At 39.5% G+C, this 16,184-nt stretch overlaps 1 protein-coding gene across 1 annotated transcript in view; it reads right to left on the bottom strand.

Annotated features, from left to right (window-relative positions):
* The window catches only part of LOC134884035 (sodium channel protein type 4 subunit alpha B-like), a 125,203-nt gene that overhangs the window by 76,204 nt on the left and 32,815 nt on the right, over positions 1 to 16,184 (bottom strand). The window contains exons 6-9 of the mRNA XM_063912631.1: positions 12,009 to 12,098; positions 10,731 to 10,859; positions 4,045 to 4,136; positions 1,773 to 2,015 (exon numbers count right to left, since the gene is read on the bottom strand). Coding sequence (XP_063768701.1) covers positions 1,773 to 2,015; positions 4,045 to 4,136; positions 10,731 to 10,859; positions 12,009 to 12,098 — 554 coding nt within the window. The remainder of the gene's footprint in view (positions 1 to 1,772; positions 2,016 to 4,044; positions 4,137 to 10,730; positions 10,860 to 12,008; positions 12,099 to 16,184) is intronic.

Raw genomic sequence — 16,184 nt, 5'->3', positions numbered from 1 at the left:
TATTACTTTATTTGTATTTATTTATTATTTTTCATAATTATATTTATTAGTATTTACAGTTTATAGTGGATTTCTTGAATACAACGATTAATATCAGCTTAAATGAAACCGGCTCTACATGTTCTCGGTTGATATTCATTTATTGAACGTGCAGCTCCGGGGACGCTCCGACCAGACAGAGCAAACAGTGCATGATGGGAAATGTTTAAGCATGAAGAACATCCACATTGATCTCCACCGTTTTCAGATCAGCCGAGCTGTAACGGCTCTCGGGTTTCACGGCAGCTTTTAGGGGTCGATACGGAAGCCTGCAGGGGACATTTGTTTGATGTGATGCACGGCAAAGCAAACTGGAAATGAATAAATAGAAGGTCCATTAGCAAAAGAGCTGCAAACCATTACTGTAAACTCAAAGTCGCCTTTATTTTATTTTTGGCGGTCTCACCCTTTCGCAGAGGAGAAAGACTGCTTCTGCGACACGTCATTACTTTAAATAATTACACATCTGTTTCTGGATAACGAGGGAGTGTGTTTGTCCCGGGGTGTGTTTTGAACATGGCTTCTCTTCTGCTGTCTGACGGAAATAATTGGGGGAAAATATGGTTTGCTTATAGTCATAAAGGAGTTGTGTAAGGTCGTTCGTAAAGTGTCACAAGGCTTCACAGGCTCCCCAGAAACAATCACTTACCAGGGAGAAAGACACTCGGAAAGATGGAAGCCATGTTCTTGGTACAGGAAGGAGTCAATTGAATGGTATTAATTATGTAGATAAACTGAAGAAGCTTCCTTTATAAACACATCTGTCACACCGACATACAGCAGCGGACAAAACAAACATCTTATTTTAGTTTTTTTGATGAGCAAAAATGCAGCTGGATTTATTTGACTGTAGTAATTGTGTTATTTTGTAGTGATTTTATTTATTATTTCCCTTTTTAAAGTATGCAGAATAACACCAATATCAAATGAAAAAAACTGAAAGCTTTGAGAGAGATTTGATTTGTTTTCGTAAATGTCATTTCATCACAGGATCAGACCAAACAGAGAATACTGTGACGTGAAAGGAGAAAAGGATTTGAAGTTAAAGCTGATTAATAAACATGAAAAAGGGATGGACTGACACTACATATTTACACATAATAAATACATAAACTGTGTAGAAGAAGAAATGGAAACATGGATGGGTGCAGAGGTGGTTCAGCATACGTCACAAGGAAAAAACACACTCGGGTTTCATCTGACAGCGTTAAGTGTTTCCCTAACCTCGACCTCTCTGTGTGTGTGTGTGTGTGTGTGTGTGTGTGTATAGTACAGCATGTGCTTGTATGTTCCATGGGTATGTCCACATAACGTATATTATGTTCCCTGGCCAATTGCCTGACATGTCTAATAGTGTATCTACGCCAACTGACCTCATATGACCTCACGTTCATGCACGCACGCACGCACACACGGACACGCACACACACACACACACACACAGTTTGGGTATCTTGTAGTCCCTTGTCTCTCTTGTCACCATTTTGAGTCTTTTTGTTGTTGTGTTATAACTCTTTTTATGTATCAATGAGAACATGTTTCCGTTCTCACCACAGATTTGCATCACAACCGCCTTTAAATAACTTATCTAAAAGGCCTTCAGTTGTGTGTTTGAGCAACAATGACCAATGAACTCAGCAAAGATATGAATTCCGAACCTAACTGCTGCTTTATTAGTGCAAACAGCAATGCATAATCCACATCACAGTAAGTATTGAGAGCTGTGTCCTCACCCTCATTACTGATGAAGTCGTGCAGTGACGCCCAGGTCTTGTTGTTGCAGAGGAAGGAGGCGTTGGCTAACATGCTGTCGTTGAGGCAGTGTGTCGTGCTGCGGACACATTTCTGCCGCAGGTTCCCCATGAACAGCTGCAGGCCGATGAGGGCGAAGACGCTCAGGCAGAACACAGTGAGGATCATCACGTCCGCCAGCTTCTTCACCGACTGGATCAGAGCGCCAACGATCGTCTTCAGGCCTGCCGCCACCCAGAGGGCACACACGAGGTCAAAAGTCCGTTAAATGGTGATGTGATAACTTCATAAGAAAACATCTCAAATTCAATAGAAGTTTGATTTTAAACATAGAAATCCGGGTAAAAACATGCTAGTTCAAAGAAAGGTTTCAGATTGGAGCTTTATGAAGTTATAGTTTACCCAAAAACAATATAATAATATAAAACTAACTTCCCTATTATCCCATAAATACTTTTCTATCGATAAGTGTACATCAAATACATTTTGATAGAACATTATTTTAATTGTTTTTGGGTGAACTTATTATTAATTAGATGATCATGGACCACAAAGATGGCTGCCGCCTTAACCGTTATCATAATGTAATATTACAGCCGTTTCCCAATATGCAAAAACAATTAAGAATAGAATAATAGCAAAAAACACACGTTTCTAATTTGTGTTTGAAAAGGAGTTTTTTTTTTAGCTGCAAAGTGAGTCAAACCAAAGGGCAGCCATCTTTATGCACCAGAGAGATAAATCATCAATTATATAACTCTGCCGTATGGTTTAAATTTGTACAACAACGCCACCGTGGGAAAAAAAGTAACCATCATCAACAGCAAAAAGAAAAACGATCAACCCGCTAACATACATATCAACACACACACACACACACACACACACACACACACACACACACACACACAAACACACAGGTGGTAAAAACAGCAGGAACACACACAGTGAGAACACAACGGGTGCAGACAAGTTGACGTCGGCCAATCGTACCAAATAAAGGTCCCTTTTTTGACTTTTTATATCTTGAGCACTTTTTTATTTGGTAAATTCATTAGAAACAGAACTTTAATTTGCATCAAAATTCCACTTCTTAGCATCTGTAAGCTAATGAATGAGTAGCGTGAATATATTTAGTTATGAGATGTTTTCCACATGTTGCTAAAATGGTTATAACAAGTTTTAGACTTTGTTATAACATGACCATGGCATGGAGATGTTTTGAACATGTTTAAGATGCTTATAACGCTGTTAGCGCTGCATGCTAACATGCACAGTGGAGACATACAGAGGCCAGCAAGCGACAGATGTGGAGAAATACATCCACAATTTAATAACTGTGTTTCCAGGAATGGGAGAAAAAGATTCAAGTTTAAAGTTAAATCTATGATACAAATGTGTAATCTTAATCTCTCTTTTATTAGACATTAAAAGCAGATCCACGTTTAAGACTGGATTTGTCATGAAATACGATCAAACGTTTGTGTTTCAATGTAACAGGAAATACATTTTTAAGAATTGCAGAATCTTTATCTTTTTACAACAAACTCTCAAATTCAACAGTCAGATTATTGAAGTTTAAGGGACATTAAAAGTATAAGTATAATGATTGGACTGTCAGAACTTCCCACTTAAACTATTATTTATATAATATAATTAAATACATTTCAACAACTTGTGATTCTATACCAGGCATTTTAGTGAGTCAGATATTGTTTAAGATAGTTCTGATAGTTTAAGATAGTTCCTGATTGAAAAGGTTCATATTTAGACAAAGCGTCACTCATTAAAACTGTTTAAATTTAGAACGTTTATTTTAACAACATTCTAATTACGCTCGCTCACACGGGAACTCACTTATAGATGTGAATTTAGTATCAATTCATAATAAAGAGTGTATAGTTGCTTAACTTACTGTCAAGTGTCGTGTTCTTTTTTTCCCCTTTATCTTTTATATTTGTGTATTATTAATATCTATTTTACAATATTAGATTTCTCAAACTGAGACCTGTTTGCTTATTGAGTAAATACATATCTTTATGTCGCTGTTTACTGAGCCTCTGATGTGCACACACAACTAATAATGAGAAAGATTTCTTTCTGCATACTACCTCTGTGTACTTTATGAAAGGTGCATTTTAAAATCTGATTTATTCAGCAGGTAGTATGCAGAACGAGAGTTTAATCTTCCTGCAGGCCCGGGCCGGGGAGGGGAGCGTTTGATGTTCCTGCCCCTGCGCTTCGCTTCCTCACCTGGGATGACAGAGATGGTTTTGAGCGCTCGCAGCACCCTGAACGTCCGTAAGGCTGACACATTACCCAGGTCCACAAACTCAGTGACATATCTGCAGCACGCCGGAGACAGAAGCACAAAAACAGACACACACAGAGGGTGACACACCGAGCAACAACGAGGAACAGAGAGATGAAGAGAGACGGAGAGGGGAAGAGCGTGGAGGAAGAGGAAGTCAGACGGAAGGAAGCTGCTCACATGGAGGTAAACTAGAGATAAACTAGAGTTTGAATCTCTGCAAATTACTATTTTAGTTTAGTGTCAACTCTAGTCTCACAAGGAGCCAGACTAGAGAAAAACTGTGAAACTGTGAGTTCATCCATCAGTTGCAGCTACTTAAAGTACTATTCATATTCATATTAAAACATCAAATCCTCATCAGATAAAGAAAGTTTAATGGGAAATTAAATATAAAAAGGATAGTTATTTTTAGGCAACATAATGAAAGTAGGTAAGCCTTTCAGGTTTACTGTAGATAGCCTTAAAAGTCTAGCTTTGTGTCAACTGTCTTGTTGACTAAAAGTTGTCTTTAAAGGCAAGTATAGAGGACCCTTTTGCCTTCAAAAAACAAACAAACTCCAGTTTCATGAAGATGCTTTCAGCTTTTACTTGTCTGACTTTTCCTTCCTCGTCTTCAATTCATGTCAGGTGAATACAGCCTGGGCACCTGGTAGGTCAGAGAGGAGAAAGTGGGCGGGGACATGGCAGACATGGGACGAACAGGAAGAGGACGTTCACGTTACGATGACGAGTGTTTTCTGTCCGTGGCGCCCCCTGAAGGTGAGGCTTACCTGGGATGACTGAGATAGTTTTCAGGGCTCGCAGCACTCTAAAGGTTCGCAGTGCCTGCAGGTTCCCTACTTTGATAAACTCTGTTAACAGCCTGCAGTGTGGGGGGTGTACACATACAACAGAAGAAGAAACACACAGCAAAGTCTGAAAATACTGTGGGATGTTCAAAAGTACTACCCTGAGGAGGAAGAGCACCAACAGTTTACATTTACCACAATCAGGGGAAACATTTCTCAGGAAATAAGACATTTTTTCATCCTGTTTTCCCATCCACATCATGATATCTGTGATCCCGGTGAAAATTAGCATATAAAAAGTGCTTTATTCACTGTGTTATATTTGACTACGTATAAACGGACCACCTCCCGGTTTCCCTGTTACTGTACTGGTTACATGTCTAAATGTGTTAGTGTCAGCATGTGTGTTTTTGTATCTTTGTTTAAAAATGAATTATTCAATATTTTATCGCTGATTGAACCTCATTTTGAAATATTCCTTTTTTTATTTTAATTATGATTAATCCAAAGATTATTTTCTATTCCAACAAATTGATTTGTAAAAAATACAAAAATATGGAGAAAGAGGCACAATGTGAAACCTTTCAAATATTGGTTGAATCCAAACCTCAACATTAATTATATTATTATTATTAAATAAACATTATTTTTAAAAAATCTCATCTGTAAAAAGTAATATAAACCATAACATAAAATAAAATGTGTAACATGAATTTTGTTTATATTTCAGAAATGTACTTATTAACATTCTTATACCACAACAAGCTTTGCCGTATCTGTTATCAGATTTCCCTCCGGGATTATATTAAAAAAAGGAAGAGTAATAGTTGATGACAGCTACACTTCTGCCTGATTAGAGTCTCATTTCTTTATGGCAATAACTCAGATGTTTTTGAATTGACACTGTATAGTATTTATTGATGGTTTTATTAAGAAGATTTAAAATGTTGCTCCTCTAATGCAGTGAAAATGGCTGACGAGTGTGCTGTGTGATGGTAGCCATTAACATGTCATTACATCAGGAACACAGGGGCGGAATGTGTGTGTGTGTGTGTGTGTGTGTGTGTGTGTGTGTGTGTGTGTGTGTGTGTGTGTGTGTGTGTGTGTGTGTGTGTGTGTGTGTGTGTGTGTTCGTGTGGTTTGGACTCTGTCTCCATGGGAATCCTGACTCGGTGGGAGGGGTAGATAGCATCAATCAGACATGTAGTGTGCGTGTGTGTGTGTGTGTGTGTGTGTGTGTGTGTGTGTGTGTGTCTCTCTTCACAGACCATCACTCTGGTTTTAATAAAGCTCGGGCACAGAGGGGTGATGTGTCAGGGGCGGAGTGTGTGTGTGTGTGTGTGTGTCTGTGAGTGTGTGTGTGTGTGTGTGTGTGTGTGTGTGTGTGTGTGTGTGTGTGTGTGTGTGTGTGTGTGTGTGTGTGTGTGTGTGTGTGTGTGTGTGGATGTGTGTGTGCGTGTGCGTGTGCATGTGTGTGTGTGTTGTCCATACATGCACTTGTGATATTTGGTTGGTTTGGACAACCTCACACTCATTTAACATGTTCTCCATCCTTGGTGTGTGTGTGTGTGTGTGTGTGTGTGTGTGTGTGTGTGTGTGTGTGTGTGTGTGTGTGTGTGTGTGTGTGTGTGTGTGTGTGTGTGTGTGTGTCTGTGTGTCTGTGTGTGTGTGTGGGGGGGGTGACTTATGTGTCCCTGTCCTCTTTAAGAGCCATCTGACCGCAGGACGGCCCTTGGTTCAAGGACACACACCTACTGACATTGTGTGTGTGGTGTTTGGTGTGTGTGTGTGTGTGTGTGTGTGTGTGTGTGTGTGTGTGTGTGTGTAACAGTAGATGGCAGATGAAGGAAGGAGCAGGTGACATATTTAAAGTATATTTCAATGAAATCTGTGTAGTTTTCTCTCTGATGTGTCTTTGTTTTCCCTAAAACTGCCTCAAAGACTCAATTTCCCAGAATGCCTTTTTCACAGTCATTCAAAGACACCTGTGCATTCCTTGATTCAAGGCGAGGTGGACTTATGGGTATAAGCCGAGACTAATAATGGCCTTAAGCAAATTATTTGAGGTTTGTTAATTGATGGGGAACACGTGGTGTGATATCACACGTAATTACGGATCTACAGACGCAATTACACCCCCCTTCTCATCATGAAGACGTCTCCCAGTGTCAGTGTATTCTCTGATGAATTCTCCTTCACACCCTCCTTTGACCCCATGATGTTTTTCACTGAGGGGAAGTGGTTACAAAAGGACAAAGGACTACATAGCTCATGCTTCCCCTCTGAGGTTGCAGGTGGCAGGGCTTGTGGTCTTGTAGACTCCTCACCTTCATCAGGACTTTAGATGTGCTGGTGGCACTCAGTGGAGGTGACACTGCTTCATTACTAACCCCGCAGCCCAGCCTCGGGTCAAATATTGATCCATCAGTTCATTGAGATCATTTATCTTCCCTCAGGCACCCCTCGCTGACCGCCCCCCCACTCCATAGCTCTCTGATTGATCGCCACCTGATCGCTAACCAAACCAAGCGCCAGTGATTTCCCATCAGTCACTCAATTAGCGGAGTGGACAGGTTACGCTCTTTTTCTTTATGAGACATTACGACGGGTCAACAGCAGAAGGAACACTCAGAGCTGCAGAATCTTTTTTTGTATGGATGAAAATAGAAATAACAGATGGTTGACTGTATGAAAGGGATTTTAGGAAATGTGATCCTTTGAGGTTTCAGGGTAAAGTAGGGCTATCAAAGGAAAGCATGCATTTTATAATTTATACTGTACTTTACAACGGAAATATAATTTGAAGAGCCATGTTTACTATATATAAATATAAAGGGTCATTATTAAAAGGAACATTTTTGGTGGAATTTTTTGTTTTAACAACAACTCAGTCCGGAGGACCATCTTCCAGATTGTACCAGTTTTCAGGATGCTCTGAAATTTGAGTGTTGCTGCTGAAATTATTGTCTTGTAATCAAGCAGGGGCCAAGAAATCTGAAAAATGCATCGTCACCCCCCCGGGGAGGTGCGTTTTTAATGGAGGGTCAAGCAACACCCATCGTAACCTACACCCACACAGGACACCCTGCAAAAAAACGGATTTGATTCAAGGAGAGCAGAGGTCAACAGGTGGAGCAACAAAGCCCGGGTTCAAATCCCGCCGAGGTCACAGTGCTGTTTAACTCCAATTACTCAGCAGAAAGTGATCAAATTTGATCCATTTCACTTTAAACTAAACATCACAAAGACACTTTGGAACAACAGAAGCTATATCTCGGACAAATATGAGATTAGCAGTATATGTCCAGGTTTGTAGAACAATCTAGTGAAAAGACATTCATCTATATTGATTTTCTCTTCCTTATTTGGTAATTTGGTAAAACGTGTTGAAACTGTGTTATGGAATATGGTAAATTATAATAAAAAAAGACTTAACTTTCCACCATTATAGAAAAGAAACATGGACTATTATAACAGAGGGGCTTTTTTTAAGTGTTGTCTTATCCTAATGTGTATCCAGTATTTGTAAATTATTTATAATAAAAACGCACCATATTTTAACACCCAATCACTGCTTTAGGGGAAGATATTATTGCTATTCCTAATAAGCAGAACAGAGTGGAGCCAAAAGTCCGATAAGTTGTGAACTATGGTAAAGTAAAAGTAACAAATTGCATAAAATTGAAGTAAATCACATTTTTGGGACGTACATTACGTTGGTAAATGTCAACAGTATAGAAAAGGAACATGGACTTTGATCACAGTGGGGCTTATTTTTACCCGCTCTGACTTATAAAGTTTATAAGAGAAATACAACGGCAGAAGTTTTCTCTCGGACTGACAGCACAATGAGACAAAGTTCCGCAGTTTTTCCTGACTTTGCAGAAGTGTCAGCATTTAACAAACACTCTGACGTCAACCCCCCGCTGCAGAGACGGCCGTCTATTCGTCTTTATTTTTAATTCCTCAGCCATAATCCCATCACCACATCACAGGAGTGTCCTGCCCTCTGATATATGACATGCCGTTTCTGCTCTGCAGCTCATTTCCTGCACAGATGTTTCACATTAAAAGCCTTCCAGCAGCTCATGTTGCGTAAGTGCTCCCCTTAGAAGTGTTGAATGTACTGTATGTTATGAACCAAATATAACAAACGTCAGCTAGTAAATTTGAATAATCAAGATGCGTTTTTGCACTAATTTGTATGCATGTTTTGTTTTGTTTTTTTGCCCTAAAATCAGTCATTTATTTGAGAGTGAATTAATGTTGAGCCTTAAGCTTTCCTTTTAAAATGTACTGGCAAATAAATGCATGTTACTGAAAAAAACAATTAGAATTTCTATTAAAACAAAGAGTTAAGTGACCTATTTGTGTTTCTTATTGAATATTTCAATTTGTTATACTTCTCTTAGAATAAATATGTTCATACATATTTTGAACTCAAGTGAGGCCAATTTGAAGAGAAGTTAAAGCTTGAAAAATATCACATTTGGGGGCCATTATAATTATTACTATTATTATTATTATAATACGTAATGCGTTATCATGAATATGGGGAAAACTTTGTGATCTGACTATTTATCATCAGTACAACAGAATCAGCACATGATGTTTTGAAATATGGTGATTATGTGTTAAGTACCAATATATATTGATGATACCTATAATAACCTGCTAAATCATACTCAACAAATATCAGTGTCGTATCTCGCAAATTATGTTAAGTTTATTTAAGTGTTTTTGTCTTTGTCTTGTGACTTTTCCCTTTATTTTGAATAGTAACCTTCCCTCTCGTTTCCGAATCTCTGACTCCCTTCTTTGTGTGCCTCCCTCTCCTGTGATTGTCCGCCCGCCCCTGATTGTTTCCACCTCTTCCCCATTACCTGGTGTATTTATTGTCCTCGTCGCCCTTTGTCCTGTGCCAGTTTGTTTTTGTTCATGGTGATTTTCTACCAGTGTCATCAAGCCACGAACACTCCTCAGAGCTTAGAGCCACGTCGTGATTTAGTTGCTTTTGTTTTTTTATGCTCCCAGTGTTTTTCCCTCTTTAAGAGTGATTTTGTGTTTGTGTTTTTTGTCCATCATAGTGGATCTTTGGTTTGAATAAACCTTTGTTTGTTAAAACCTGTGTGAGTCGTGCATTTGAGTTCTATCCCGTTTTCTCAGTCGTAACAGTACGAACTGGCCAAAACATGAACTCAGCCGACTCTGAACAGCTGAGAGCAGCTATTTGCTCTCAGGGAGGCCGTCTCGCTCAACAGGAGGATCAGTTAACGGCCATCCAGGAGGGAGTATAGCACGTCACGGACAGTCAAAGGGAAAAGTCACAAGACAAAGACAAAAACACTTAAATAAAATAATTTGCGAGATATGATCAGTGAGTTAGATCCAACCATTTCAAAAATATTTAGGTTTATGAGAGAAATTCTCTGCTTTTAGACTGTTGTTGACTAACCACTGATTTTCAGCATCGTGAATTTGAAACAGGAAGAGGATATTTCAGAAGAAACTACTGCTTTTAATTCTAGTGACTGAATCTAAAGGCTGATATTTCACATTTATTTTTTACTGAAAAAGATGTTCTCCATCTTTGATCGCAGAACAGAGGTCGAGGAAACACACTAAAAACACATGTCATTGGAGTGAAAGAGAAGCCAAGACTGTGTGTGTGTGTGTGTGTGTGTGTGTGGTGTGGTGTGGTGTGGTGTGGTGTGGTGTGGTGTGGTGTGGTGTGGTGTGGTGTGGTGTGGTGTGGTGTGGTGTGGTGTGTGTGTGTGTGTGTGTGTGTGTGTGTGTGTGTGTGTGTGTGTGTGTGTGTGTGTGTGTGTGTGACTCACGCCATGACAATGACGCTGAAATCGAGCCAGTTCCAGGGATCCCTCAGGAACGTGAAGGGCCCCACGCAGAACCCCCTCGCCAGGATCTTTATCAACGACTCAAAGGTGTAGATACCTGTGAAGGTGTACCTGGGGGGGAGTTAAAACAGGAAGGTGGTAAAGATTGAGATCGATGAAGTGACATATTTGTAAGGGAAGAGGATTGGGAGAGAAAGGAAAAAGAGGAATGGGAGAATAGGAAATAAAGGGGAGAAGAGGTAAAGCGAGTTGACGAAGAGAAGTGAAAGAGAAAATGGGAAATGGAAGCCAGAGGGCATTTAAAGTCAGAAAGGTGGAAGAAGAGGAGGGATGAATACAAGCAAAAAACAATAGATGATAATGTAGAGAGAGGAAGAAGACAGGAGCAACAGAAGAGGACACAACAAGGACATAAAAAGCAGGAAGAGAAAGTTGGAAGAGGGTAGGCCGTAGAGGGGAGCATGAGAGGAGGACGAAAGGAGGAAGAGATGTAAAACAAAAAGGGAGTAAACACTTAATATAAGATGATGGAAGTAAAAGAGGAAGTAGACAGGAAACAAAGAGGAAGCAGGTGGAGAGGGAAATGACAAATGTTAGGGATGAAAAGTTTGAGGACAGGAGGACGTAGAAAGGGGGGAAGAAAAACATACGTTGAGAAGAATAAAGGAAAGAAAAGGGGAAGAAGAAGCCAATAAATATATTCATAAAATGAGCAGAGCCTCAACTCTCCACCGGCAATCCTTGACTTATTTATTTTGTCCCCAGAAACAAGTTTGAACCGACAGGAAGTGAAGCATACGGAGACAGACAGAAAGGAAGGAGGCACGTCAGCAGAGAGGAGATATCTTGTGAAGAACTAACCCTACATAAAGAACGGTTTACATTTCACCTGTCAACCTTTTTGTAATATGTGTCTGCAAGATAATCCTTTTTTTCAAAGGGAACCTTTTCCTACACATTAGGCTTTATGTGCTCAATAAGACCGTAAAAGGTATTGTGTTGACTGCTAGCATGATGTAAATGGAAAAGCAAAAAACTGTTTGTTAGCAACAGTGACAGAAAGATGGAGATCTGCAGAAACTAAAAGAGAGATACTGGCTTAATCTTGATCGTGTCAGTTTGAACAAGAGTGAACGGCATATTCACGTGGCAGAAAATGAAAATAAGGGCATTAGACCAAAATAAGCTTTGTATTAACACTGATTTCCAAAATGAGAGATAGAGAGACAGACAGACAAACAGACAGACAGGTGTACTTACTCCAGGTATTTGGCCCAGTACGCCGGTTCGGACATCGCCATGAAGCAGCAGTTGGTCAGGATGGTGCACATGATGAACAGACTGAATAATGTGAAGCAGGTCAAGGAAAAATAAACTGTTTATGTATACATGTACATGAGAGAAAAACATTATCCGTCACGACAAAGGCACGTCGTGTTCGCAGCTGTGAAACATGGTGTCCTTGATTCATTTATATTTCAGTGTATCTTATATTGAACATGCTGCTTTAACCTCTTGTGTTCACATACATATCTTTAGATTCATTATTACTTTAAACTCTCATGTTTATTTAATATTGTTATTCAATTATTATTAGGCAATCACGAATCTAATTCTCAGGATACATAAAGCATTGCGATTGTGAATCAGATTTAAATAAAGATAATATATTACAATTAATTCACTTGTTATTTGACAACCATAAATAAACAAAAGTTGTGTTTGTATTTGTTTTGGCAAATTTGAATGAACTCAAGTGAAATGTAACTTTAGATTTCTGACACTCTTGCCTGGAAATAAAACATAATTGTCGAGTGAAAAATAGTTTTTACAGTTTGCTGGCTCGCCGGTCTGTGGAGTTTAGCAGAGAAGTGCCAGAAAGATAATTAGAAAGTCAATTTGGTGTTCTTTCCTGTGATAAACGCTCTTAGTCACTGCGGATAAGAGCACAGAGTCAAATGTAAAAATGTAAATGTCCTCAGTGTAACGTTGGCCAAGCTTTTAGGACTTCTTCCCTCAGTGAGTGTCAGCTAAATGTTATATAATAATGGAAATTAAGGAACATCGGCCTTAAAAGCGGTTTTACATGTGCTTTCTTTTTATTTTAGATACTTCTATCTGATCTCCAATTAGAGGCTTCATAAAGAGGAAGTGAACTGAAAGGTAGCATATGTTTTTCCATGTCCGCATGCCACATCCTCACATCATGAGACAGTGTAATAGTTCCTAATTTAGCTTTTTACTTTAAAAACCACTAAGTAGAGTTCATATTTAGTGATCATCCTGCTAAAGTATAAATAACATAGACGTGCCACTAAGCTTCTTTTCTGCTATAATCCATAGACAATGGAGAAATCCCCTTGGATTTTTGTGAAGGGAACCAGGGAGATGCTACCTTCAGTGTCCAAGGTATGTCATCTCTCCACATCTCAGCCGGACAACATTTGGAAGTGAGGATATTTTGAATAAATATGCATGTAACCCGCATCTCGACAGAAAAAAGGAGGCGCATAAGCACAAGACCTTAACTCTGGTTTCTCTTTTTTTATAAATTGTTCAAACATCAGATCAGAAACAGTCCATAGGTTACAAATTGCTTTGAGAGCCCTGGTGTAGATGAAGTGATTCCTGGATCATGCATTATGACGCGGTAACTTTCCCAAGTGTCAGAAGGCAGCGCTACATGTTAAATATCACCTTCACACACAAGAGGTGGGAGAGCCCTCGGTCTGATGTCAATCAAAGTTATAAATGAATCTTAATTATTGTAATTTGGCAGCAGGAACACACTCCAAACTCCAGCTGAAAGTTGTTCGAGCCGCGGGGTAATTGTTGATTGAGTGCCGGCTGTAATGACGGCGAGGTAACAGGGTTAGCGATTGAAAAACAACGCAAACGTCCCCCCGTGCCGCCAGGAGATAATTACGCCGTAATGACAGACCTGCTGTTATGGCCCTCCCAGGCCACCATACAGGTAATGTCATTATACCTCCCACACCCTCCGCGGGATCTTCCTCCCTCTTTCCACATCTCCCTCATCTCCATCAATCAATATTTTCTCTTTCTGAGCGTCGGAATACTTTTCTTTTTCACATTAAATCCAACACTGTAACCAATGCTTCTATTTTAGAAATGATCAAATATTTTCCTGAATGATCAAAATGCCAATTATTGTATCATATTTGAGTTGGTGAGATACTCCCTTTATCAATTATGGGATACTGAGCCGACACTTATTAGACTAAATATGTATTTCAATCTTTGCATAATACAAGGTTTTTCTAATATGTTGTATTATTAAACTGAAGGAGTTACCCTCAAAGGCCATTTCAAATGTAAATGTGTATTTTGTTTATTGCATGTAGTTTCCCAAAACATGCTGCAGACAGCTCTAAACACATTAAAGTAACAGAACGTTCAATTCTATTACAGTTTGCATATAAATTAAATCAAAACGTCTCCTAAATGCCTCCTGGGCTTGAGAATTTGAATGGATTAATTGAATCCACTTCTCTTGGACTTCTCTCGACAAATACCTCAGGATGTAAAAAAAAAACGAAATGTCAATAATCTTGTGCAAAAGCTGTGCTTACACAATGTTTTTTAAACCACGAGACGCAGCTGGTGATTAACATGCTCCCGGAGCAACGCCTCAGGGGACACAGAGTCAAATGGGTGTCCTCCGAAGCAAAGCCCCATGGGATATGTAGTCAAACACTGTTTTCTGTCAGAATGGACAGGTGGTGCTAATACTGATTAGAGAAAACACACAATTGCAATGTGTGTGTGTTCTACCCTCCTTTCATCTCATTATTTTACAGTTTCTTTATTATTTATATCGTTTATAATAATATATTCCATTTTCTTTATTATACTTTTTCTTTATTTAGTTATTTGACTCGTTTTACTCTAATTCACTCTCATCATGTTATTATTGTTTTTCTCTGCATAATGAAACGTGCATTTTTATTGTACACATTCCAGTGTGTGTGTGTGTGTCCACCTCACACTCCAGCTTGTCATGGTGGCGCCACTGTGGTCGGGCATGAATCCAACAAACACTTGATCTCACACACACTTATAAAAACACTCACACACACACTAAAACTCCACTTCACCACTGCAGCTTGTACCCTTACAGCAACACACACTTGTTCTAAGTTTTGTTTTGACCACACACACTCAAACACACACATACATCAGCAGTGCCACACCTCCACGGCGACCTCTCCCCCCCTCTTATCCCCCGACAACAGCAGCGTGTCCACCGTTCGACGTCTCTCAACACCCGCCGCCTCCCCCGGTAAAAATAGACGAGTGTGAGGTGAGTGGGGGTGGGAGGGGGGAGATATGAAGGGGGCTGGTGTTGAGTTTTGGGTGTGAGGTCATATCTGTCAGGACGCCGGCGTGGCGTGGGACGGGGCGACTGGCAAAGATCCTAACCTACAGATTGATATATTTATTTACATTCACAGTTCGGCTTCTTTGTTTTTGACCTACGCCTAAATTCTTATAAGCAATGTGATTCTTACTGCGGCTCTGACGTCTGGATTTCCCTTTTATTAAAGGTTTTTTTATATTACCTCCACTTTTCTATCATCTGGAATCTAGTGTCACTTTTGACCTCTTGATACATCTTCTAATAAAAAGTAAAACATTAAAATAAAATGTTTATGTAATGGCCATATTTAAGATTAGAATTAACATCAAGTTTGATTATTTGGGAAAACTTTATCTTTACAAAGACATGTACATGAAAACATTTAAATATGAGCACAGATCATATACAATTAAATTAACGGAGAAACTCAGCTAAACGCTGCCAAACCACATCAAGCATTATTTCTGAAACACTTCTCAGTGTTTACCACTAGAACAGAGACATTATACGTATTATAAACAACAACTCTGAGTCCCTCCTGCGGACATCCTGCTGAATACACAGACACACAGAGGTGCTGCGAAGGGGGTTCAGCTCGCAACTGTATATTGCGGACAATAGGTTGGGAAGTGTCACGTGGGTGGGACGTTGCCAGGAGTTCAATATAAAGCCAGCCCAAATTTCCGATATGACGTCATATCGGCAGCAAATCTGGATCAGCTCGTTTGTACCCCCGTTTTTAGAGATGTGGGTAAGGAGGAAAAGAGAGAGTGTTGTATTTTTGGACACTTTGTGAGACTCCTCACACACCGGGGACACATATTTATGTGTAAAAGACAGCAAAAAGTGCATTTTGCATAATAGGGGACCTTTAAGTGGAAGCAAATCACTGACTCAGAGTGCACACTGACTCAAAAAGTCTCAATTATTGCATCAAAATATTCTCATTCCAGAGAAAGGGTCCCATCTTAAAACAATACCATGCCTCTATTTCCACCACTTTCAAAGTGTTCTGCACTTATTTATTTTCACTGCAACTTAGGCATCAATGCCAC

Source organism: Eleginops maclovinus, chromosome 21, assembly GCF_036324505.1.
Source record: "Eleginops maclovinus isolate JMC-PN-2008 ecotype Puerto Natales chromosome 21, JC_Emac_rtc_rv5, whole genome shotgun sequence".
Classification (NCBI taxonomy): domain Eukaryota; kingdom Metazoa; phylum Chordata; class Actinopteri; order Perciformes; family Eleginopidae; genus Eleginops; species Eleginops maclovinus.
The sequence above is the reverse complement of the archived record's forward strand: the minus strand, read 5'-3'. Positions and strand labels throughout refer to the sequence as shown.